At 42.3% G+C, this 23,114-nt stretch overlaps 2 protein-coding genes and 1 pseudogene across 3 annotated transcripts; 1 reads left to right on the top strand and 2 right to left on the bottom strand.

Annotated features, from left to right (window-relative positions):
• The first annotated feature begins 5,219 nt into the window (after positions 1-5,219).
• LOC146286976 (F-box only protein 30-like) lies at positions 5,220-9,744 on the top strand. Of its 2 annotated transcripts, none has more exons than XM_084700808.1 (3): positions 5,220-5,403; positions 6,303-8,728; positions 8,837-9,744. In XM_084700808.1, exons 1-3 carry the CDS (start codon positions 5,340-5,342, stop codon positions 9,053-9,055), a joined length of 2,709 nt encoding a protein of 902 aa, XP_084556934.1. In that variant the 5' UTR covers positions 5,220-5,339; the 3' UTR covers positions 9,056-9,744. The 2 variants fall into 2 exon arrangements, with proteins under 2 accessions (XP_084556934.1, XP_084556935.1); XM_084700809.1 differs by having other exon boundaries at positions 5,233-5,575.
• Positions 9,745-9,788: 44 nt separating this feature from the next.
• On the bottom strand, positions 9,789-14,087 carry LOC146286975 (hydroperoxide isomerase ALOXE3-like; annotated as a pseudogene).
• A 1,025-nt stretch (positions 14,088-15,112) lies between these two features.
• LOC146286974 (hydroperoxide isomerase ALOXE3-like) lies at positions 15,113-20,765 on the bottom strand. The gene is made up of 15 exons (XM_084700101.1): positions 20,619-20,765; positions 20,356-20,523; positions 19,169-19,373; positions 18,962-19,043; positions 18,532-18,654; positions 17,860-17,963; positions 17,519-17,691; positions 17,273-17,416; positions 16,989-17,192; positions 16,686-16,772; positions 16,379-16,545; positions 16,166-16,287; positions 15,977-16,077; positions 15,670-15,840; positions 15,113-15,554 (listed from the first exon to the last, which is right to left on the bottom strand). Exons 2-15 carry the CDS (start codon positions 20,500-20,502, stop codon positions 15,375-15,377), a joined length of 2,010 nt encoding a protein of 669 aa, XP_084556227.1. The 5' UTR covers positions 20,503-20,523; positions 20,619-20,765; the 3' UTR covers positions 15,113-15,374.
• Positions 20,766-23,114: the final 2,349 nt, after the last annotated feature.

Genomic DNA, 23,114 nt, shown 5'->3' with positions numbered 1-23,114 from the left:
CGCGTGAACGGTGCCAGCTGTGCGGGCATACTATCCGCTCGTGGCAGTTGAGCAGGAGCGCTGGCAGTCTGTCAGTGTATATCCACGTTTAACCCAGTGACCATGATGTGAAAGCACAATGCCTGGACCATATCCACACACACCTGCAGAGAGATTAAAACAGACTACTGTGAAATGCAAACGAACATTAGCAAGACAGCCACGTGAACGTCTCAGTTTTCTTAGTTATCAACGTCAGCAGACTCCCTCGTTCAGGAAATACTATGGGCCTGCATATCAACAAAATCAGTTGTTATAATATAATAGGCCAATTGACATGGTAATAGTTTTCCCCAAATGTTACGGATGGCATAATTTCCCCCCATGTCCTTCAAAGAAAAGTACAGTTCAGCACCAAGGACAGCGCACACACACACTCAAGTTCAGTGAGGAAACGCCTTCGAACAGGTGCTGGTAACGAGCTAGAGGCTATGCTACTAACTCAATGTAGAGGTTGAAATTAATCCGCTAAATAGAGTAATTAATCTATTAAAATGGGACACATGAAATCATAGCCTAACCAACAACTATATATATTTGGAAAGACTGAGGGAATATCATATCGTCAAGTCTTTTAGGAGCCTAATTGAACACAGTTTACAAAATCAATGATTTCTTGATTGGCTGAGAGATTCTTCTTGTCTAACACAACACTTGCTTTTTTCACCTTCATTTGACAGAACATAGCACTCATACACTCCTGGTCTCATTCAAAACATTCCGTGAAATATGTTGTATCGAAAGAGGCAGCTTCTTATAGGCTACAGCGTGAGGATGGCTGTATACGCACTTACCTGCCTTTATCTGCCAGTCTCACGGTCGAACTTGAATTTACACTGTCTGTATTCTACCATAATTCTGTCATTTCGTGTATGAATTTGGACTGGAAGAACTTGAGACGTACCTGAATCCGCAAGACATATCGCGTGTCTTCCTCCGTCTTCTGTGCCGCGCGGTCCTTGGATGTGATACTTGAGTTTGTATTGCTCCACCAGCGAACGTTTTTTCTCTCTCCTCCAGTGAGAGCACGAGAGCCCTTCACCCCTCCTTTTCGTCCTTTCTCCCTCTGCCACTTTTTCTCACCACATCTCAAAAACCGGGTCACATAAACTGCAGCTTTAATAGGCAGGCGTTTACGAAGCACTACAGGTCACTTATTTATAGATTATCATTGTCATTTTTTAGGATAGGGGTTAATCAGCTTGATCCTGCATGGTGCCGCAATTGAGCATTGCGATTAACAGATAAGACAGGTAAGATTGATGATATGACCAAAGAATCACAATCCCGTGTCGCGGCATCCACGCTCAGGGGGTGTGAACGCGCTCGTTTTTTGGTTGATGGTTGACGAAGTAACGTAGAGGAAGTCATAATTCAGGAACATTCCTTTACATCAGTGATGAGAGGATTGAGAATCTCTCTGATTCATGCGGGTTGACGTCAAAGTACAGGGGCCCAGACTTGCCTGCGGACCGGCCGTGAGTCAGTCTCGAGAGTTCTCATTTAAAGAATTATGACGCGTTTTTAAATCTGAGGACCCCCAGTCTAAAATAGTGAGAAATTTACGTGACTACCTAAACGAATTTGTGAACTATAGCGGCAGAATTTAGACTTTGTCAAAAACAACTAGAGAGACGGCATGGGGAGATAAACTATCAAACGATGTTTGGGAGAGATAGAAAAACGAATAGTTCACAGAGCCAGTGCCTTGCGCGGGGACCCGTGCAGGCAAGCAGCAGGCGTTCAATAAGTAAACAACCGACATACACTGCCTTCTATCTTACATGCACTCGAAATGCTCGTGTGAAATGTGCATGTGTAAGAAAGAGAGGAAGAGAGAGAGAGAGAAATACACGGAATAAAAGAGGGAAAGGCCCATTTCATTGATTTGCTCTAATGGAAAGCTCCCATCAGCTCCATTTCAACCATTATCTCCCTCATTTGTTACCGAGATATAGTAAAAAAGACGAGAAAGAGAGGGGGCGTCAATTGTTATGAATGGATGTCACAATATGTTACGACTTTACCCTTCTTGGTTTTTTGCATATGGTCAACGTGCCATTATTTGTCTACATTGGCATGCAACAAGACAAGCGTCACGACCAGTCAAAACCTTGAGAACATGTTTCAGAAGGACGTTTAAAGTCACCAATCACAGTGACGTAGTGTATCGTTGAAGAGAATCACACCCGTATCCGACAAATTGCATTGTTGCACAGATTAATAAAATATATCGGCCTGTCCCTACCAATATCTTTGTGTCCGAATCATGGTACTTAAATGTGTTTACTTGACATGAAAATAGGATATGACTGACTCAATCGGAGGGTATTCATATATCAACACAACAGTATTTTAATCTATGAATACATATAACACATAATTGCCTTAATTAACTAATTCAAATCAAATCAAATGTATTTTTATAGCCCTTTTTACACGCAAGCACGTCACAGAGGGCTTCACATACGCCCATAAAACTGCCCCTCAACCAACCTAAACCCTCAAGGAAGACAAGGAAAAACTCCCAGAAAAACTCCCAACGGGAGAAAAAATGGAAGAAACCTTGGGAGGAGCAATTCAGAGAGGGATCCCCTCCTCCAGAGACGGTTGGTAAGAGAGGAACAGAACACGAGCTAAACATAGTCATACAATGTCAATGGGTTTTGAAACACCAAAATCCATTGTTCGGCTTTATAGACGTTGGATGATTTGATTTGAATTAACTAATTGTCCACCAAGTTTGGATTGAAGAACATTTCAGCACCATGGACAGCGTTACATGAGGTGGGTTTAAGACTAATGCCGTATGCTTTTATGTCAATTAGGCTATGTTATCTCTGCAAAACGGAAAAATGCAAGCAAGGGAAGAATAGGCCTAACATTAACAGTTAAAACATCACATTCCATTTCCCTATGACTATCACTTCTTTAGAGTCCAACAACATAACCCGTATGAGACCTGCTACTATTTTATAAATAATCGTTTTAGTGAAACAATCACGCCCTCGTGTGGTTAAAAACAGGAAAGATAACGTGAGAAAGACCAAGTGAAAGACAGGCCATATGGATGACGTGTTCCTCCGTTAACGAAGTGAGTGAGTTCACATGCACCCCAATGGAAGAATCCCACGCAGCAGCTCCAGCAGATGCGCCCCAAACCTCAGGACACGCCGATCTCCCCCCGCTGCTTGATATGGTCCAGAGTCGTGAGTCAGGTCCAGCGCTCCACATCACAAATAAACATTAGGCTATGGAGACGAACTCGCAAGCCCGGGGTCATGAGTCTGATGTTGATTCAGATTAACAGAGACATGTTTGAGAGACAGAGACGTAGTCTTGGATGCAGGCCTATTGGCTTGGGGGGACAGTGCTAGGAGTTCATTCGCGGCCAAACTCTGCCTTGGGCTTGCAAAGTATCCCCTGAAAGCTAATCCATGACTCGCGTGTATGTTTTTCGAATTGATATGCGCTACAGAGAACCATGGTCAAAGAACAGATGGTCTGCCCAGTGCCCTGTAAAACGGCATATCTCTGTAAAGATTTAACTGCCTTGTGGTGTTACCCCTCGGATAGCTGTCACTTTCTTGAACAAAGCAATGGAAAAAAAAATCGACTGATGCAAGTTGTCATAGATTCCGTTGCTGTCCTCCAGCCTTTGTATTCGTCTTGACAGATTGTGTGAATGTAGTTTAAACTATTCTACATATTATTTGAACTAATGTACCTACTAAAGACAAATCTATCCCTGTCCTATGTCGTCTACTAAATTACGTTTATGCAGATATTTAATTGTAGCATACATTAGTGTATCAAAATTATTTAACAACGTTTTTACCTTTAGGCTATCTTCTAAATGTTATCTAACAAAAATAGAATAGGCCTACTGATACAAAATCTGGTATGAAACCTCTTTAAACCTATTAGTCTGCTTGAGATAAGCCCTGCTTGCTCGTGGCTATGCATTTAAATCTAGTATACAGTAGGCAATGAAATAACTTTTATGCTATCCTTTGACATTCCTTGCTCTAGTTCTATGCCTAACATACATTGCACTGGTTTGTTGAGAGTCAAATCAACATCCATATTTGTGAGGATTACCATGCTTAAACCATTCATTTTATGAGATCCAACACACTACTGTTCCTGTCTCTGCTGTTGTGGTAAATCTCTATGGTTCTCTCCCAGTGTCCCTGCCTTGTGAGGGAGCCAATGCTCCACATTGATTCCCCTCTCACAAAAATGTTGTTTGTTTATCACTTTATTAACTAGGAGCCTACATAAAACACAAATGTTACCTAAGTTTATCAAATGTTGCGCTGATATTGCCAGTGTTGTCATACCGCTGATGTAAATGTTAATGTATGAACACACGCATCTCACGTTCTCCGTCCTCACGGTCTTGCAAGACCGTTCTGGCAAGGACGCATGGCAAGAACATTCTTCTCATGAACGCAAGTACGTTCTTAAAGTTCTCTGGATTGATAACCAGCCAATATGTCTATGGTAATGCCTTACAGTAGACATATAGCCCTAACGTACACGCGCACAACTGGTTGTCGCAAGGTATGTCGTATATAGCTGGTTGCGAGCGTGCACTAGCAGCATGGCGAGCCACTCTACTGCGCAAGACCGGACGAGCCGTAAGTTAAATTACGGCTTTTTTTTTTCTTTTTTTACAAAAGATATAAACAAGAACATCCTTATTATGATGAACATGTTTGTTACTTAAGTTTTATTTACACAAATGTAAATGGTCTGGAAGGATGCTTAATATCTTCCATTAAAGCGGATATAAAAATGTATTTTGAAACGTTAAAAGGACTTTCAAGCCGGACACCTGTGATAACTATGGACATCTACAACAAATTGAACTATTCCTCTTTATATTGACACCTATTATATACCTCTCTCTGTTCATCATGTGTTAATGTTTTGTTTGTTTTTTGAAAAAATCTATGTGTATGAACAATTTTGATCTTATTGTAAGGATGTATGTCTTTTGACAATGTTAATAAAATAAATTAACGGGGGTGCCATATTAAAAAGCTCCTTTGCTTGGTCTATCATGGTTTGCACTAGACTAGAGGAAAGTCACAAAATAAAAGCAGTGGAACGTTCTAAAAATACGCCCCAAAACTGTTTTTGTGAGAATGGGAAGTAGTAGCCTTGAACTAAAATCAGACTATGGATCAGTTTAAGTTACGTTAGGTTACATAGGCCTACGTATTAAAAATGTAAATGTAAACTGATAATACATGTTCTGTTAGTTCACCCTACGATATGACAATCATTGTCCAATGGGAGCGACTGTGATCTTTCCTCGGAATCGGATCTTGTCGGTCAGACAGCAGTCCAATGACTGTAAGTAGCGGCCAGTCAGAGAAATACCACTAAAGGAGGTTGACGGAAAGGCAGAGATTGAATGTCTAGGAAAATATTTGGTAAACTCCATTTGTGATTTGAATGGATGCTGGACAAGAAGCAAGGTTGTAACATAATTTGCAGTGAGCGGCCGGATCAGATCAACGGCACGGTATGTAGCACCAGCTAGCTAGGTAAACAAAAAAGCAAAAAGTTCTGTCTAGCTTGCTAGCTAGTTTGCTAGCGAGTAGAGTTCTTGATGGGACATCTGAGACAGAGTTCATTCGTCATTTATGATGCGACACGGTTAGAATCATGTAAGCAAGAATATATTGATTCTTAGCTATGATTGCTGGTTAACAATAATAAATCATATTTTTACAACCATTTGCCTTTTTCCCCATAGTGACAGCAATTTAACGATTAGCACACAGCTAGCTTTAGATATTCGAACTACGTTTATTAGATCGCTAGCATTAACGATAGTCTAGTATATAGCTTGTTCGCAGGCTTAGCTAACTAAGCGTTAGCCTGCTTTCTTAGACTGTCATTTTCTGGTTGACAAGATGGCTAGGTAGCCCAAGTGAGTCTAAATCCTCGTTTCCTGGAGTTGTCAACCAATTTAGCTCTTGCAGTTGATAAATGACTGCATTACTATATTATTTAGCAGTGCACAGTAAAACAAACTCCCGTCTAATCAAATTGTTGATGGAACAACTGATGCTATGTGCATGCTATGCTGTCCGCATGTAGCTTACCAATTCACACACTATCAATGAATATATGACCTTTAAATTGAAGAAGTAGTAGACTACCCAAGTAGTATTTAATGTTGTGTACTGTTCCGTTTTAACAAGAATCAATAGAAGAGGTTAAAATAAATTGTTTGTGTTTTGTAGTGCGGTGGTCCCGCCACATAAACACTTCGCTCCCCCTAAAGATGGAGCAGCAGCATGCCCACTGTGTGACCTGTGTGAGCCAGAGGTGCATGACCAGACCTGAGCGAGGTGTTTCCTGTGACCTCGTAACCTGCTCCCTGGTTTGCGGGGCTTCCTTCCACGCATGCAAGGGGAGCGAGCACCGCCTCCTCTGCCCCCTGGAGAGGGTGCCCTGCCTCAACAGTGGCTTCGGATGCCCCGCCACCTTGATACGCCACCGGATGCCGGCGCACTTGCAAGTGTGTCCTGCCGGTGTGGTATGCTGCACCATGGAGTGGAACAGGTGGCCTGTGAGCTGCCTGGATTACACCTCCTACGAGAGCCTGAGTCGAGGCGTGGAGGAAGTGGAACAGCTGGACATGGCGCTTGCTCTGCAGGACCAGCGCACGCTGCTTGAGTCCCTCAAGGTGGTTGCCATGGCGCCCACCATAGAGAGAAATCCGCCGGTCGCAGAGAGCAAGACGGACAGTTTATCAGACTCAGTTGAACCCGCGGCTACCTCAGTGGCTTGTCCCCCCATGGCATCAACTACTGAACCTTGCTCCTCCCTGGCCGTGCCATCAGTGTTGCCGCCAACCTCGGCGAAAGATAAAATTGCTAACGGGATTAACGGTTTGAACGAGGAGCAGTACAGCAAACTGTACGAGGCCACAGTGGAGACGGCACGAAGTCTGGCTGCAGCGTTGGATGTCCTTAGCAGCGCTAGCACCTCGGACAACAACAAATTGGAATGTGTCAACGAAGCATCAGTGGTCCAGCACAGTGAGGGCAGCGACGGGGCTGTGGAACTTTCCAACGGCCTGGAGTCTAAAGCCCCTGTAACTGAGGGGGTGGGTGTGAAGGAGTGCTACGGCCAGCTCCACCAGGCCACAGTGCAGCTGAGGAGAAGTCTGGTCTCAGCGCTGGGCGTGCTGGGCAACACGGTGAAAGACACGGACCCAATTAACAGAGCCCTGTCTGACTTGAGGGTGGAGCCGAGCTGCAGCTCCCACCAATCAAAGCCCGTGGACCCCGCTGACGTGAAAGACGGCATGGCAGGACTTATCCCAGCAGTCAGTGGAGCCGTCAGCCACGCTGCTGTGGTGGAGGCCACCGATCGACTGCCAGAGCTTTCAGGTCAGGCCATGGAGCTTTCTGCCGAGGTCAGGGACAAGCAGGGTCTATGCAATGGTTGTTTGGATGGGAAACGGACGAGGAATGGGGCAGAGTGCCACGCCTCAGACGCAGCAGATAATCCACAGGAAGGACCTAGCGGGTCCTCTTTGGAGCCAATCTGTTCAGCTGCGGTGCAAGACGGAGTCCACTCTGTTTTCGCTCCTCCGCTGCCCTTTGCTCCTCGTCAGGAGCCACCGCCTCACTCAGTCCTGCCTCTTGCACCTCCCCTTCAGGTGCAGCAGGAGATTGCACAGCGGGCGGGGCATGTGGTCTTGGAGGACAGGGGGGCTGAACGCAAGTTCCAGAACCACCAGTTGCTCCGAGGCCTAGGCCAGTATACCCTGTGTAATGGGCGGAGAAGTCTGTTCTCTGACCGGTCGCTGTATAGGTATAGACCCCAAATGGAGGACAAGGCAGTGGATACGTCTGACCTGGAGCAGGAAGAGGACCCGATGGGCCTGGGGGAGATTGACCTGATCACCGCGGCCCTCCTGTTCTGTCTGGAAGAGTCCCGAGAGTGCCGCAGGATCTCCGACACGGTCTACGTAGACGGCTTCCACGTTGACTTCGGCACGCAAACCTTCACCTTTCCCGCTGCCATCCTGGTGACCAGCACGAGGGTAGGGGATGTAGCCTCGGCGTCCGCCTGTGACCACGCCGCCCCCCAGCTCTCCTACCCCAGCCCCTTCCGTACACTGCGCCTTGACCTAGTCCTGGAGGAGGTCCCTCAGATCCGGAACATTCCCTCCAACCGCTTCCAGCACATGTTCTCCTTTGTGTGCGGCCAGCTGTTCCGCAGGGACGAGTACTCGTCCCACTTCAAGAACGTCCACGAGGACATCCATGCAGGCCTCAACGGGTGGATGGAGCACCGGTGCCCGCTAGCGTACTACGGCTGCACCTACTCCCAGCGAAGACTGTGCCCTTCCACGCAAGGGTCAAAGGTCATCCACGACCGGAACCTCAGGTCGTTCGGCGTGCAGCCTGGCCCAGACGACGAACATGTTAACGTATCTCAGGTGGACCAGTTCAGCGGGCTCCCCTTCGAGATCCTGCGGCATGTGGCCGGTTTCCTGGACGGCTTCAGCCTGTGCCAGCTGTCCATGGTGTCGCGGACCATGAGGGACGTGTGTTCCAGCCTGCTCCAGTCCAGAGGCATCGTGGAGCTCCGCTGGGAGAGGAAGCCCTACCCAAACGCCAATGGCTCTTTCTCATGGCAGATAAAGGACAGGGTAAGACACATGCATGTATGGATCGCTACACTTTTTTTTAAATAACAATTGAAAGTGTTTCCTGACATGAAATCATCTCTTTTGTCAACGCCTGGCCCGTCTCTGCAGGTGTGGCGATTCAGCACGGCCTTCAGCCCGGTCAGCGAATGGCGCTTCGCCAAGGTCCCTAGCATGTCCGACCACCTTGGAAAGTGTCGCTACAACACAGTAGAACGCAAGACCGAGGCCTTCCCGCTGCCTTCCATGTGCACCGCACGTCCCTGTCCTGTGCACGGCCGTGGCCTCCTCGAAATCCTCAAACTGCACCAGGAGCAACACCTGACCTAACCAATACCTAACCTCTCTTAAATGCACCACAGTCACTGTGTCATTGAATACCCTCGTTTTGTTGTTGTTAGCTTTATTTTTGATATTGTAAAGGACCGGTCTGTGTCGTATGGATGTGGGTGGAGAAGAGCCTTAATGTAAGAAATAACACTTGACATGTTTGATATGGTTATAGCGGGTAGCACATTCACCTGCAGTTTAACCATAGGAGGAGCAGAATAAGTACACTTTAACATTTATTTGCATGGTGTGGTGTGAAATTGTCCCCCTATATTTTCGTAACGTGATTTTATAGGAGAAAGAAACATGTACATAGCAGTTTTATATTCCAATTCCCTGCGAGAGACTTGTCAAATCTGAAATCATCGGATGTCTTGGCTGCGTCCTGCCTTTTCGGTCAAAGTCGCGGAATAAGCAAGTTGTTTACCATATTGCATCATTTTTGCATAACAGAAGTTATGATCGCACTTTAATCAGATTTCCTAATCCCAGGTCAATCTTATACCCATGTTCAGTTAACCAAACTCTTCCTCCGTGTAATGCCTTCATTGGGGTCATGAAATGCAATGGTCAGTGGGTTCTTGGTGGATTGGACAAGTGTAAATGAACCAGGTCCAAAATAAAAACTAGCATGAAAATATCCCAACAATGCATGTAGTTTTACTGTTTAATTAAAAGTCTTTACCACAGGTGCCAGCTCTGCAAAGATTCACTATTCACTATAGTGGCTATAACTATGATATACTGTATGCAAAAAGACAGCGATAACTAAGAGGTGCACATGCTTAAAAACCCTTAGCGGGTTTGGTTTTTTGAAAATGCGTTTTAAACATAGTATTTGATTTGAGGAAGTCGTGTTTTATAGGTTATTTCTGGAACAATACCTTTTAGTGTAGATACATTACTGTACAGATTAAATCGGAGACTGGTATTCAAAAGCATGATAGCAGATCTCTTAAGGAAACTGAACATGGATCTGCGGCCCTGCTGGATCGTAGTGGCAGGAAGGCAGGTGTGCCCACTCATAAGGATGCGCTGTTGTCTATCTCAGCAGGATTCATGTAGTTGTAGGCCAGTGGAAGACTGGCATTCCTCTCAGTGATCAACGTCATGAGGAAAGTAAGGTCTGTTTGCAGCTGCTTAATCATCTTCTTGGGTGGGTCCTCATCAAAATGATTGTCTGGGTAAGAACCAAGAGGAACCTGAGGACCACAAAGCAAACATTTACTTTCTAGCCTACTGTAAATCACAAGCTATGTACTACGGTAAGTCACGTCAAATGTGCATGACGAATAGAGGCTGATGGTGATTGTTGGTGATGTTCCCCGTGGTGTGACCCAAGGGTGTAAAGTTAAGGTTACATCACTAAGAGTGAAAATGTTGGTGCATGTCTCACAAAGTCAGAGTATTTCTTGCTGACGAGCCATAGGGACGCCATGTTTCTGACCGTAGTGCCAACATCTGGAAGTGTCTCCAAAATGGTTTTCATGCTAGAGCTTCCCTTAGTGGTCGGGGCAGGCTTGCACATCAGTGAGGGGCTATTTGGTGGCCAACCATAGTAGTCAAACTAGGAGGATAAAGTAACTGAATTATGTCAAATGTCACAGGATTGAATCCTCAGAATTGGTCCTACAAATTTACATGCATATCACCTGTCCCATATTTACAGCAGAACGTTGAGCTGACACTGTGAAGATGATCACGGTGATAAACTTGATCAATTCTTCCACTTTCTGAAGTTTCACATCGGTAAGAGCTTTTAAACACATGCAAATCAATAATTTTTAGTGTAAATTACTGTATTTAGTAAATAATTTCCTTGTTTTGCATAATAACTGAATGGAGATCCAGTAGCAGTTTACACTTCACAGCTGTAGCTGTGTTGGGGGAGAATGGGGTTTAGAACCTGAGGTGTTCTTTATGAGGAACCCGTAAGTGTAGATCTCCCCAACCCAGTCCTGGAGCTCAGAGTCCCTGGAAACCTCACTGTCACTGGGGTAGTAGTACTCCACAACACTTTTGACAAAGCTACGTTCAAAACAAGGACATTGTTACACGATGCACAACAATCATAATAACAACATGATGCTTATTTTGACATGTGAACAAAGTTGGTTCATGGTAGCTGGTGTGTCTCCACCTGTTGATAATCTTCCACAGCTTCAGGCCATCATCCCTGTAGTAGTAGTGGGGGATGAACTGCATTCCTCGTGCAGTAATGTCCTCGGGCAGACAGAGAGAGCTGAATATATCTTTCAAGGACCTCCGCATGAGTTCAATCATCCCCTCCACTCCCAAAGCTGTCTCCTAAACAGATAGGATTTGATTTGTTATGGTGTCATTTGTGTAGGTTATCTTTGTAGCTGAACTGTATAATTTCTTACATTTGTTAGAACTCCTTCTGGCCCAAACAACCACTTCCGACGGAGAACATTGATCTGCAAGGTCTGACGGAAGTGTGGTATCAGCAACTGGAACAAGAGTAGACGTTCAGAGGACGAAAGGGAATTAAAACACACAGAGTCCATGTTACAGACATGAATCATACTGTACATAGATTTTTAGAGCGGAAAATTTGCCACAGGGATTAATTGATGTATTTCGACGTGGTTTGCTAGGTTGCCTTACCTTGTAGAGTGGATGTGTCATGGGTATGTTACGGAAGGTGGCCATAGCAAAGACCTCTGCCAGGAAGTGAGTGCCGAGTAAATTATAGCAAAACTGATGCTCTATGTAATCTGCGTTCCTCACATACATCTTGGCCAGCAGCCAATCATACTCAGAGTCACTAGGCAGAAAAATGGGGTTCTGTTCCGAGGCCTTTTGACCCAGCTGTGAGGTGAGAGAGTCCAACACAACAGATGGACGAGAATGAGACAACAGATAAAGGAAAAATCATGAATGGCTATGAATTGTTATGAAAGAGATATTGTGTTCCTGTCACTAGCGTCCACAATGGGTGAGCTAGACCTGGATGGCGATGGGCAGAAGTTTGTTCTTTGGGTCCTTGTAGAACAGACAGAGTGCGGGGGTCAGAGGAAGAGGTTTATCGTTGATGGTCCTGGTGGGCAAGCCTTCAAGCCTCTTGTAGTCACAAAGGAAAATGTTCCCTTTCTGCATGGAACTCAAAATAAAATGTGATGTTTGCGTTGTTTGTTCAAAAGTCCACATACATGCAATGTATACTGTAGAGAAATGGTTTGTATATACAGTATACAGTATATATCTTTACTAACCTGCATCTCTGTAGCTAGAGAGTTTCCGCCGATGATGGACTTCACCATTTCGTCAGTGACAGGGAAGTTTGGAGGCAGCTTCCTGCAGACTCTGATCCCATTGGGGTTGGTTCCATTTAGAAACTGGAACCCGAAGAAGTCATCCTCTTTTCCAATGCTCGGAGACATAATCTATATCATACACATTAAAAGCGGTACTGAAGGCAGACACATTTGTAATGAAGGCAGATTATGGCACACTGGTGAGCTCTATTGCTCTACCTGAGATGGGTGTTTTCTTGAAAAAGAATATGTTCTTCATCTCCTCCAAGTTCTTCCATTGCTCGGTGGAAGTAGAAAGACCCTTCATTTGAAGTTCAATCAAACTGAGGGGGACAGCAACATGGACAATGACATGTGCGCTGTTGAATTTACCTTAATTGTACAGGTTGGGTTTGTGCATGATATATGTTAACTTGACCCTAGTGAGTGCCACAGGTTATATGATATGTATCTGCTAGTTTTGAACTCACCTGGTATTCTTGGTAAACTCCATCTCTGCTATTTTGGAAACAGAAAAAGGTAATCCTGCAGGCAGAGCTGATATATCACTGGCACAGTTCATCTGGGGCAGCCCTTCAGCATACACAACCCACCTGGGAGATATAACATGCATTTATACACACATACACACAAGCATGCAAAGCATACACACATTCATAGAAACATACATCCTCGTTGAAACTGTCATGTGACATGTCATGTGACATGTAGTCATTTATAGTGGAGCCCCTGAGCAAGACTAACTGGTAGGTTTCTTTGCTGATCCAGCTCCTTTTTTCTCTGGTCAATCAGAAGAGGGAGTTCATCCTCAAAGCTCTTAGTAGCTGTAATGAATTACAGTAGGAAGAGAAAAATATGCCAGTGTTATTGCTATGGGTTATTCAAGCATGACAATGTCTGTCATGACAAACGAATCTTTCCATACACGTTTACATTTCCATTTATTCATTTAGCAGACACTTTTATCCAAAGCGACTTCCAAGAGAGAGCTTTACAAAGTGCTTAGGTCACTGTAGAACTGTTGCTCATAAATCAGTTTGAAGAACAAGCATGTGGCATTTACTAAATCAGACTGTGGGCCCACCTTTGCCCCCCCTAAGCTTCACAACCTCCCCCCTGGAAATCCATCTGTAACAGGGGAACAGGATGACATCATCCTCCGGGGTCGTCACGACAATCTTTGAGCAGAACCAACGGTTTTCAGGCATGAAAAGGAACTGTACTTTCTCCAGCTTGACCAGGAGAGGGCGCCCCAGGGAGGAGGCACTGGTGACAGTGTAGCTGCTTGTCTGTAGATGAATGACAGCGTTTTTCCTTATTTGGTCCAACTGTACATCAGCAACAAATAAGACGCTTGAAATTGGAAGTCACTTGAAATTTGTAAAACTTTAAATAAGCAGTGACATGCAAAAACGTTCCACATGTAAAGCATTTCAGTAAATCAGCTGTCCAATGCAAGAAGTTAAATTGAGCTGCTTAAAGGGTTGGAGGAGTCTAGTGTTTAACTGCTTTCGACTTGAAACACGGTTGTTGTTGTTAGTTTTATTTTTTGGTACCATAAAGGACTGTTTTGTGTTGTTCAGTTAGTCTCCTCATTGTTTCCTCTGGTTCCTTACCTTCTGAAACATTAAGTCTTGTCCTGAGTTTACTGGCTCACTCTCTCCCTCAGAGCCAATCAGCGTGATGTGTACATTGTCATAGCTGCCAGCAAGCAGCATGTCACCTGTGGTCACCACTACTTTGTAACTACCCATGGGAAAGTTACACACTTGAAATAAAAGAGATAATACAAATGAACATATCTTGAAAGCTTTGCCCATTATTTTTCCGTACAGATTTAGGCTTCTGAGGAATGCTAGTATTAGCTGGTCCTTTTGACAATTTTTTCATACCTCCGTACAATAGTCTTGATGACTATACCATTCAAATATCATACAAGCAAACACTTCTACGGCTGGATTCCTTGCACAGTTTTACCATATTATTAACTCCCCTGGACACAGATCAACAGATAGGTCAGGCCCAACTTGGACTGAAGCAACCTTTCAACAGACTAACTTAAGTGTTTTGAACATACCTGCAAAAACACAGATTCTGATCACCTCCGTCTTGTTCAGTCATGCACTCCTGAATGGTGACAGAAAGCCTTTGTCCTGTAGACAGCCTGTGCTGTGTTTACACAGGGATATCTGATGTACAGTGCAGCAAACGGAAGCCATGCAAATGTTGGTCACAGTAAATGCACCTTTGTACCAACAAAGGTATAAAGGTCTAATAGTGTAGGTGACAACATAAATACAGGAGAAATCAAATTGCTATTCTCAAACTGCAGGGTTCATGTAGATGTAAGGTAGTCAACTCAGAGTTCTTTGCGTTCAACCAGTAGAGCACTCATCCTCAAAGGCCTGCTGTTAGGTGCAAATTTACACAATTAGGAGAAAACATCAATGGAAGTCTGAAAGTGTTTGGAAGATTGAAAACTAAGGTATCAAAAAAAGTATATCATTTTTCACAATTGGTGACATTCATGCTACGGAGAATATTTGCAGATGACATTTGCTCACTACTAGCTATACCACTCCCCCGAGACATTTCGTCAATGATTCTATTTAATCAATAAATCTAGTAGGGATGCACCGAACCGAGATTTTTGGGGTTCAACTGAATACCGAATCCACTGGTTGAGATTTGTCCAAATCTGAAAACCGAATCCTACTCCCTTCCTCAGTCCATTAACACAGTAAACACATTAATGAAGGAAACAACGTCCACAGCAGTGTATTTTTCTTTTTTTACTGTAGAAAGACATACAACTATTGCATGACATTTTCCTGGCACACATTACTTCATATTCCGGATGCCCCCTTCAACTTAAGGTGTAATGCAAAACCTTTCAGTCCTAGTTCACATTTGTCATTATGCCGTCACAGTGTCAGGCTCTACACCCTTTCAAAGTCTACTTACAGATGTGCAGAACATAAAATTGCCTCTAGGGGATGCTACAAACATCAGATCCAAAACAAACAGTTTGAAGAAATCACTCATATTGTTATACTATTCTCAATATTTGTAGGGTTCAAGTAGAAGTATGGCAGTTTAAGCTTTGAGTTCCTTGTATTGATGAACTCGCTCAGGAAGGACAACTCTGTCTGCAGTTGCTTCTTCATATTCTTGGGAGTAGCCTCATCAAAGTATTCTTCTGGGTATGTTCCAAGGGGAACCTGAAGAAGGAGAAACACAATTGTAATCTAGATGAGAATTATGGAATATACAGAGATACATTTTGAATTCACTAAATTAAACACTGCTTCTGTCTAAATCTATAGGCTTACTCACAAAGTCATCAAATCTCTTGCTAAGCAACCACTCTGTGGCCATGTTGTTGACTGAGGTGCCAACATTTGGTAGGGTCTTCAAGATAAAGTCCATGCCAGACCTCCCTTTCATGGTTGGAGGAGGGTTGTTCAGAAACAAGGGGTTGTTGGCAATCCAACTGCAGTAGTCAAACTAGTAGGCATAAAATAATGAAAATGAAAAGAACAATGGAATGTATGTCATTTAGGTTATAGATTAGAAGTAGAATAGGTTAGAAGTTAGATAGATAGATCTATAGTATTGAAGAGCATGAGTATTTGAATGTCACCTGTCCCATGTTAAGAGCAGTATGTTGAGCGGAGACAAGGAAGGTGATCATTGTAATGAACTTGACCAGCTCGCCCACTGTATGAAACGATTCAGGGATTCCTGGAAAGACCAGCGCAGTCACTGTCACTGAAAAATGTCACGTTCAACAATTCCTTCAGAGACATTTGCAAACTTTTAAGCTGAGTACCTGACTTGCTGTTTCCAAGAAAACCATACATGAAGATCTCTTTAATCCAGTCTTGGAGCTCCGAGTCCCTGGACACCTCACTGTCAGAGCGGTAGTAGTGCTCCACCATCCCCTTGACAAAGCTATAAAACAAACACAACACAGAGAATAGACCTTCAGAATTTGGGTTCAGTTTGAAGTTAATCCAAAAACAGCTGAACAGTGTTGCGCTACCTGTTGATGATCTTCCACAGCTTCAGGCCGTCATCCCTGTAGTAGTAGTGGGGGATGAACTGCATTCCTCGTGCAGTAATGTCCTCCGGCAGACAGAGGGAGCTGTAAGTTACATCTGACAGTGACCTCTTCAAAAGTTCTTTCAGACCATGTCCGTCTATCAAACCCTGAAGAAACAAACACACAAGTCACAACAATAAACTCTTGTGGGTAACACAATAATCTGGATCATTCCCTGGTTCTGTTGAATTCTCACTTTTCACACTGAGATATTAAAGGAAATGTAAACTTATGAATGGCAATGTACGTTTGTCAGGGGTCCATCTGGACTGATTAGTTGTTTACGAGCAAGGACATTTATCTGCAGAGTGTAACGAAAGTGGGGTGTCAGCATCTGGAATGCAAATAAGAACAGTGTGGAGAGAAGAAAAGTGAATACATTGTGTTACAAAAATTCCACCAAGACAATTGTTACCGAAGTACTATGCTTTGGTAAAAGCCTAGATTTTAAAATTCAATATTAGCATTTACATGTTTTTAGCCATGAATCAATGTGTACAACTGGACCCAAGTGTCCATATTGAAATGCACTATTTTACACAAAATGTACCTTGTAAATGGGGTGTATCACAGGAAAGTTCCGAAAGGTTGCCATTGCAAAGACCTCTGCCAGCAGGTGGGTGTTCAGTAGATGGTGAGTAATCTGATAGTCATTGAAATCTGCACATCTCAAATATAACTTGGCCAGCAGCCAGTCATGCTCTGAGTCACTAGGCAGAAAGATGGGGCAATGCTCCGAAGGTACTTGTCCCAGCTGTGAGAAATGAAAATGGTCAAGTATCAAAGAGGTGTATGTCTATCATACAGGCTAACATCTTTCGGGCATTTATGTACCTGGATGGCAATGGGCAGCAATTTGTCTTCTGGGTTCTTGTAGAAAAGACAGAATCCTGGAGTCAGAGGAAGAGGCTCACCATTGACAACCCTGGTTGGCAAACCCTCTAGTTTCTTATAGTCACAAATGAATATGTTCCCTTTCTGTGTTCAAAACAAAATGTATTATGTTAACTGCAATGTTATGGAAGACAGGAAAACTCAGTTTGCATATCTCAAATCCACATTAACATTTTAAACTCAAACCTTGGTCTCTCTGGCTAGAGAGCTTCCAGACTCCAGAAAGGGCTGTACCATCTCGTCAGTGACAGGGAAGTTGGGGGGAAGTTTGGAGCAGCATTGGATCACATTGGGGTTGGTTCCATTAAGATACTGGGACCCAAAGAATTCATCATCTTTCCAATGGTCATAGACGTACTCTAGAAAGAACATTTTAATTGTCATCTAATATATAAAATACATATTGGGAGAATTACAAAGATGATTACAATCAACAATATGAAAACCCTCTTTGAGATATTGTATTTCTGCAAAAGAAGCATAAAAAGCACAAAAGAGCATTTGTTCAAGTGGATTTGTTCATCTACCTGCTATGGGTGTCCTCTTGCACCAGAAGACCTTCTTCATGTCATCTAAGGTTTTCCAGTGCTCAGTGGAGGATGCAAGACCCTTAAGGTTGAGCTCAGCCAAACTGGAGAGGAAATTGAACAACAGGAAAACGGTAAGAGGTTAAAAAAAGAAAAAGTTTACAATTGAATTCTGAAAGGTTATTTTGTACTTAACTGTGTGTCTATAAAAAACAAAACAACAATAATAATAATAATAATTTATATATATATATATATATATATATATATATATATATATATATATATATATATATATATATATATATATATATATATATATATATATATATATATATATATATATATATATATATATATATATATATATATATATATATACATACACACACAGCATTCAAATTACATTGCATTTCCAATAACAATGTACACAATATACAAGTATACTGTGTGTGTGTGTGTGTGTGTGTATATACACACTTATATTGCACTATATACAGTACAGCACATTTTTCACACATGGAAAATGTGTCCATACTTTTCACTGGTACTCTACACGCATACCAATACGTGTGTTGTGTATATTCTACAACATGTCTTACTCATTACCTTAATCATTAACATACAATGCACAGTACTTGTCAATTTTGGGGTGATTCAACAACAACTCACGCCATGGATTTGGTGTAGATGAATTCTGCACGTTTAGAGAAGGAAAATTGGACTTCAGAAGGAAGGGAATAGGGGTCAGTGATGCTGATAATGTAAGGCACTCCTTTTGCATATTCAGCCCACCTGAATATTGAAACAAGAGAATGAAAACACACAGGTTCTGAAGCAACACAGCAAAACATTTCAATGGGTAATTCATCAATGAATCAGGAAACTAATTACTTTAGCCAGTTTTCTAAAGAAGTAAATGTACTTATTTTTACTTTATTGATTTATAGTTTCAAAGGGTTTCCTTTGGAGAGGAAATGTTGGGAGGGTAACAAGTAGCAAGACAATATAAACTGGATACATTACAGATGCAGCTAATTGTATCTGCATGTCAATAATAATGTGCATAGGCCTGAGCAAGTATGATGACACAATCACTCACTTGAACAGTTGCTTATGAAGCTCCACCTCCTGTTCCCTGTGCTTAACCAGTAAAGGAAGTTCATCCTCAAAAACCTTGGTGGCTGAGAGGTAGTGAAAAGACTTACATCATTTACTTACATTATTAAATAAATGCAATGTTTATTTACAAGATTTCATGAATAACTGAAGGCTTATTTTGTTAAACAAATACAAGTTCCAGATTTACCTTGCCCCCCCCTGAGCTCTACAACCTCCCCCCTGGAAATCCATCTGTAACAGGGGAACAGGATGACATCACCCTCCGGGGTTGTCACGACGATCTTGGAGCAGAACCACTCGTTTTCAGGCAAGTAAAGGAACTGTTCTTTTTCCAGCTTGACCAAGAGGGGGCGCCCCAGAGACGAGGTGCTGGTGACAGTGTAGCTGCTCGTCTGACATACAAGATGGACAAATGAATAATAATAATAATAATAAGTGAGCAGGAGGCCATTTGTCTGAGAGGCTGTTACTTGCATGTCCCAATGCAAGCATCTCCTTCTGACGGATACTAGAGTGGTAGGATCAAGACCCCACCCCTAGTTCCTCAGCTTGAAGCAAATGCCTCGATGGATTGCTAGTATTGCATTTCAGTTTTGGCTTGTTCCGGTGATTTTATTTTATCATCTCAAGTCAAAAAATCCAGAATTGTTACAAATAGAATATATCTTTGGCCAAATTGTGTTGATTTTGAAACAAAATGGGAAGCTAGTATTCTTTGCACGTCTTGCTTATGTCAAAGACGTATACATGATGAAGCCTGAAGTTCAACATTTTGCAGAGAGCATCTTGGTTTAATAACCTAGGTCTATGGGTATGTTGTTGCAGTTTTGGTAATTGTAATACGGTTCCACTAGAGCAGGGGTTCCCAATCCTGGTCCTCCCTGCCCTGCATGTTTTAGATGTTTCCTTGTTCCAACACACCTGATTCAAATGAATGGTTAGCAGGTTTCTGCATAACTTGATAACGACCCATTCATTGGAATCAGGTGTGTTGGAGCAGGGAAACATCTAAATCATGCAGGGCAGGAAGGCCCGAGGACCAGAATATGACTTCAACTTACAATAGGCTAGTGTCTACAGTATTTATAGCTTAGGCCTACTTGGTACACAGTCGGTAGGCTACATACATTAATGTAGCCTTGTTTCCTGTTGCACACAGTATTTTCAAATACATTTTCAAGTTCATACAGCTTGAGACACTGGCCCTCATTTATCAATCAAACATAGTAACCAGCACAGATTAATGTGCAGAAATTATCTTCTAACAGGGTTCATATGTGATTCACAAAATATTCTTATAACATTCTTATATCCCATCATCCACTGAATAAAATAATATATGTATTTTGAATGGTTCATAGGTTTTTAATTTACCTGCCCAGTTTGGAAATCCAGACCATAGTTGTCCAGGTGTATGTGGTTACTCTGCCCGTCTGTTCCAATCAGTGTGACATATATATAGTCAGATGTCTCAGACAGCTCCCACTCACCAGTGGTCACCTCTACTTTGTACTCAGCCATGATAGTTTGGTATAAAAATCCCTAGAACAGATGAGAAAAAAACCTTGCTGTACAAGTTTATAGATTCCAGGGTATCAATTTCAGCCTGCACCCCAATACATGAAAACAGAACCTACTGTTAACACCTGTTCAGATTTAGCTTGCTTTCGCTTTTTCTCTTGACTACAGATCAGGTTTGTTTTGGAAGCTTTATATATTTGTACAACTCCTCCCCTTTAAGAATAACAATTCAGTTGTAAAACAGGTCATCCAGCAGGATTTTATGCAAATTATCCCTTATCCCTGTGGTCAAAGACATGACCAGTTTCATCCTGCCTTTAATTGTTGTTTTAATAGAAGTTTGGAATGAAGTTTGACTTCAAGCCTACCTGATTGATTAATCAAATTGATTTTACCTGTTGCTAGTTTGACCCCTTTTAGTTTGCTATTTGAACCCCAGTGTTTCAGAATCAGAATTTAGTTTAATCGCCAAGTAAGTGGTCACAAATAAGTAATCTACTTTGGTGGGCAGGTGCAATCAGTGAACATTTAAACATAATGAACAAAATGGAAATGTAGAGAATGTACAACAAAATAAAATAAACAACTGGCAGAGCTATGCAATATATATAAAATACAAAATAAAATAATTTTGAATAAAATAAAAGTAATACTGAAAGTTAAAGTGACTGTGTATAAGGTAAGTGACAGTGTCAGTGTCAGTATGGGGCATTGTTAAAAAAGGCTAGCAGCGGAGGGAAAGAGTTACTTAAAGTTACCAGTTACTTTGCAAAGTTGACTCTTTTCTTGAACAGTCTGTCTAAGCCTTTTTCTATATAGTTTTGTCCGTTCTGTGCATCGACCTGATTATGTTTTGGATTACCTATATTGCCCTGTCTGCCTGTGTATCAACCTCTGCCTGTTCCTGGACTACCCTGTTCTACAATAAACCCTCTGCACTTGGATCCTGAGTCTGGTCTGCTTACACCTAGGATGGCCTGAAGTTTTCTGTCTTCTCCTGGAGATCTCATCTTCTGCATGCTCATTCTTTAATATATACTACAATTCCAGGACTATGTGTGTGTCTTATTGTGTGCATGTTTAATAGTTGTAATTTTGTAAAAAAATTGCTTGAAAAGTGGGCACTGTGCAAAGTTGTAATTTTGCATGTGCAAAAGGACATGTGGTGCCACACGGTTAGATGTTGTTTGGATGAGATCATTTCGTGAAAGAAAAGACCTTTGCCAAAAGGTTACATACAGTATGTGTTGCCCAGGACCACTAGCAACCCCATACTCAGCATACACAGACCTGCCATAGCAACTAAACCCCCACTCTCATAATAGTTTTTATCATATACTTAAATGACCAGAGGATGTGAAGGCTGAACAAGTAGTTTCATGTTTTATAGAATTTCAACTGTGATCTGACGTGTGGGCACAAAAGCAACTGAGAAAAACTGCATCGGCGTCACTTTAAAATTAATATGGATTCTATTGAAATGGGAATCTTTTTTTTCAACTTGTGTACACATATCAAAAATATTCCTGTTACAACTCCAGCCCAAGTTGTGTCAACAATTATTTTGGTGATCAACCAGCTGATTGTTAAAATATAAATGTTCAGACGGGTGGCTCTTTAAGAAGAGGGTTGGAGGGTTGTCCTGACCTAGAGGGAAGAAAAGTCTGACCAATAGACTTACTGAAGTATCATTTCTTTCATTCATGTTATTTTCCATGTCTCTTAATATCCAAATGTATCTGAAGGATTTGTCCCATACTAAACGTCATGTATTGCAAGTGATGAGACCATAAGGTTAACAGTTAATAGGCACCAGAACTTACTAAACATGTTACACCAGATGCCTCCAACAGTTTCAGGTGGCAAAAAGGTGGGAAACAGGAATGGTCTGTTTTCTAGTAGACCTGGGGCTTCTTGCATAGTATTCAGGGGGTGAAAATGAAATGGGACTCACAGGTGAGACCCTAATCATAGATACTGAATGATTGTCTTTTTGTGTAGTTAAGCTTCACTTTTACGAATTAACTGATCGTACATTCACAAGGTGTCCTACTGTAGGGCTGTTTTGGCAGCCCCTTTGTCACTGGTCACCCAGATACTCGTGGAACAGTTGTTGATTGGCATGAATGCTAAAATGAAAATAACATCTTAATGACACACCTCAAGAGAGCTGGTCTCAACAGTTGAAGAGGAAGGTGGATAGAGGAAGACTCTGAAATTATCATTAAAAGTTGTGTTTCTTGTAAATATCGTTCTAAACAGCTTTTAATGTCATGTTTGATATGATTTTGTTTCTTATTTTATGTATTACATTTTAGTAATAATTTTAATACTGTAACATGTACATGTGCAGGGTTTATAGAGTTTGTGCCTGCAGCAGACCAACATGTGTTTAACATATTCCCTTGTCTTGCAAGGGCAGCACTTGGTCTACTGCAGCCTTGATTAATGATCCAATTTGAATTTGTATGCGTTAGACAACTTTTCAGTCATGTGACCAGCGTCCCCATTTTGGTCAGGTTTGGGTGTATACAGGGAGATGTTTTACCAATCACTTCAAGTTCTGTTTACGATACAGCTCCGGTGCGTTAGGTGCCTAGTCTTCATTGTGA

This window comes from Hypomesus nipponensis, chromosome 6, assembly GCF_054491055.1.
Source record: "Hypomesus nipponensis isolate SF chromosome 6, ASM5449105v1, whole genome shotgun sequence".
Lineage (NCBI taxonomy): Eukaryota > Metazoa > Chordata > Actinopteri > Osmeriformes > Osmeridae > Hypomesus > Hypomesus nipponensis.
The sequence above is the reverse complement of the archived record's forward strand: the minus strand, read 5'-3'. Positions and strand labels throughout refer to the sequence as shown.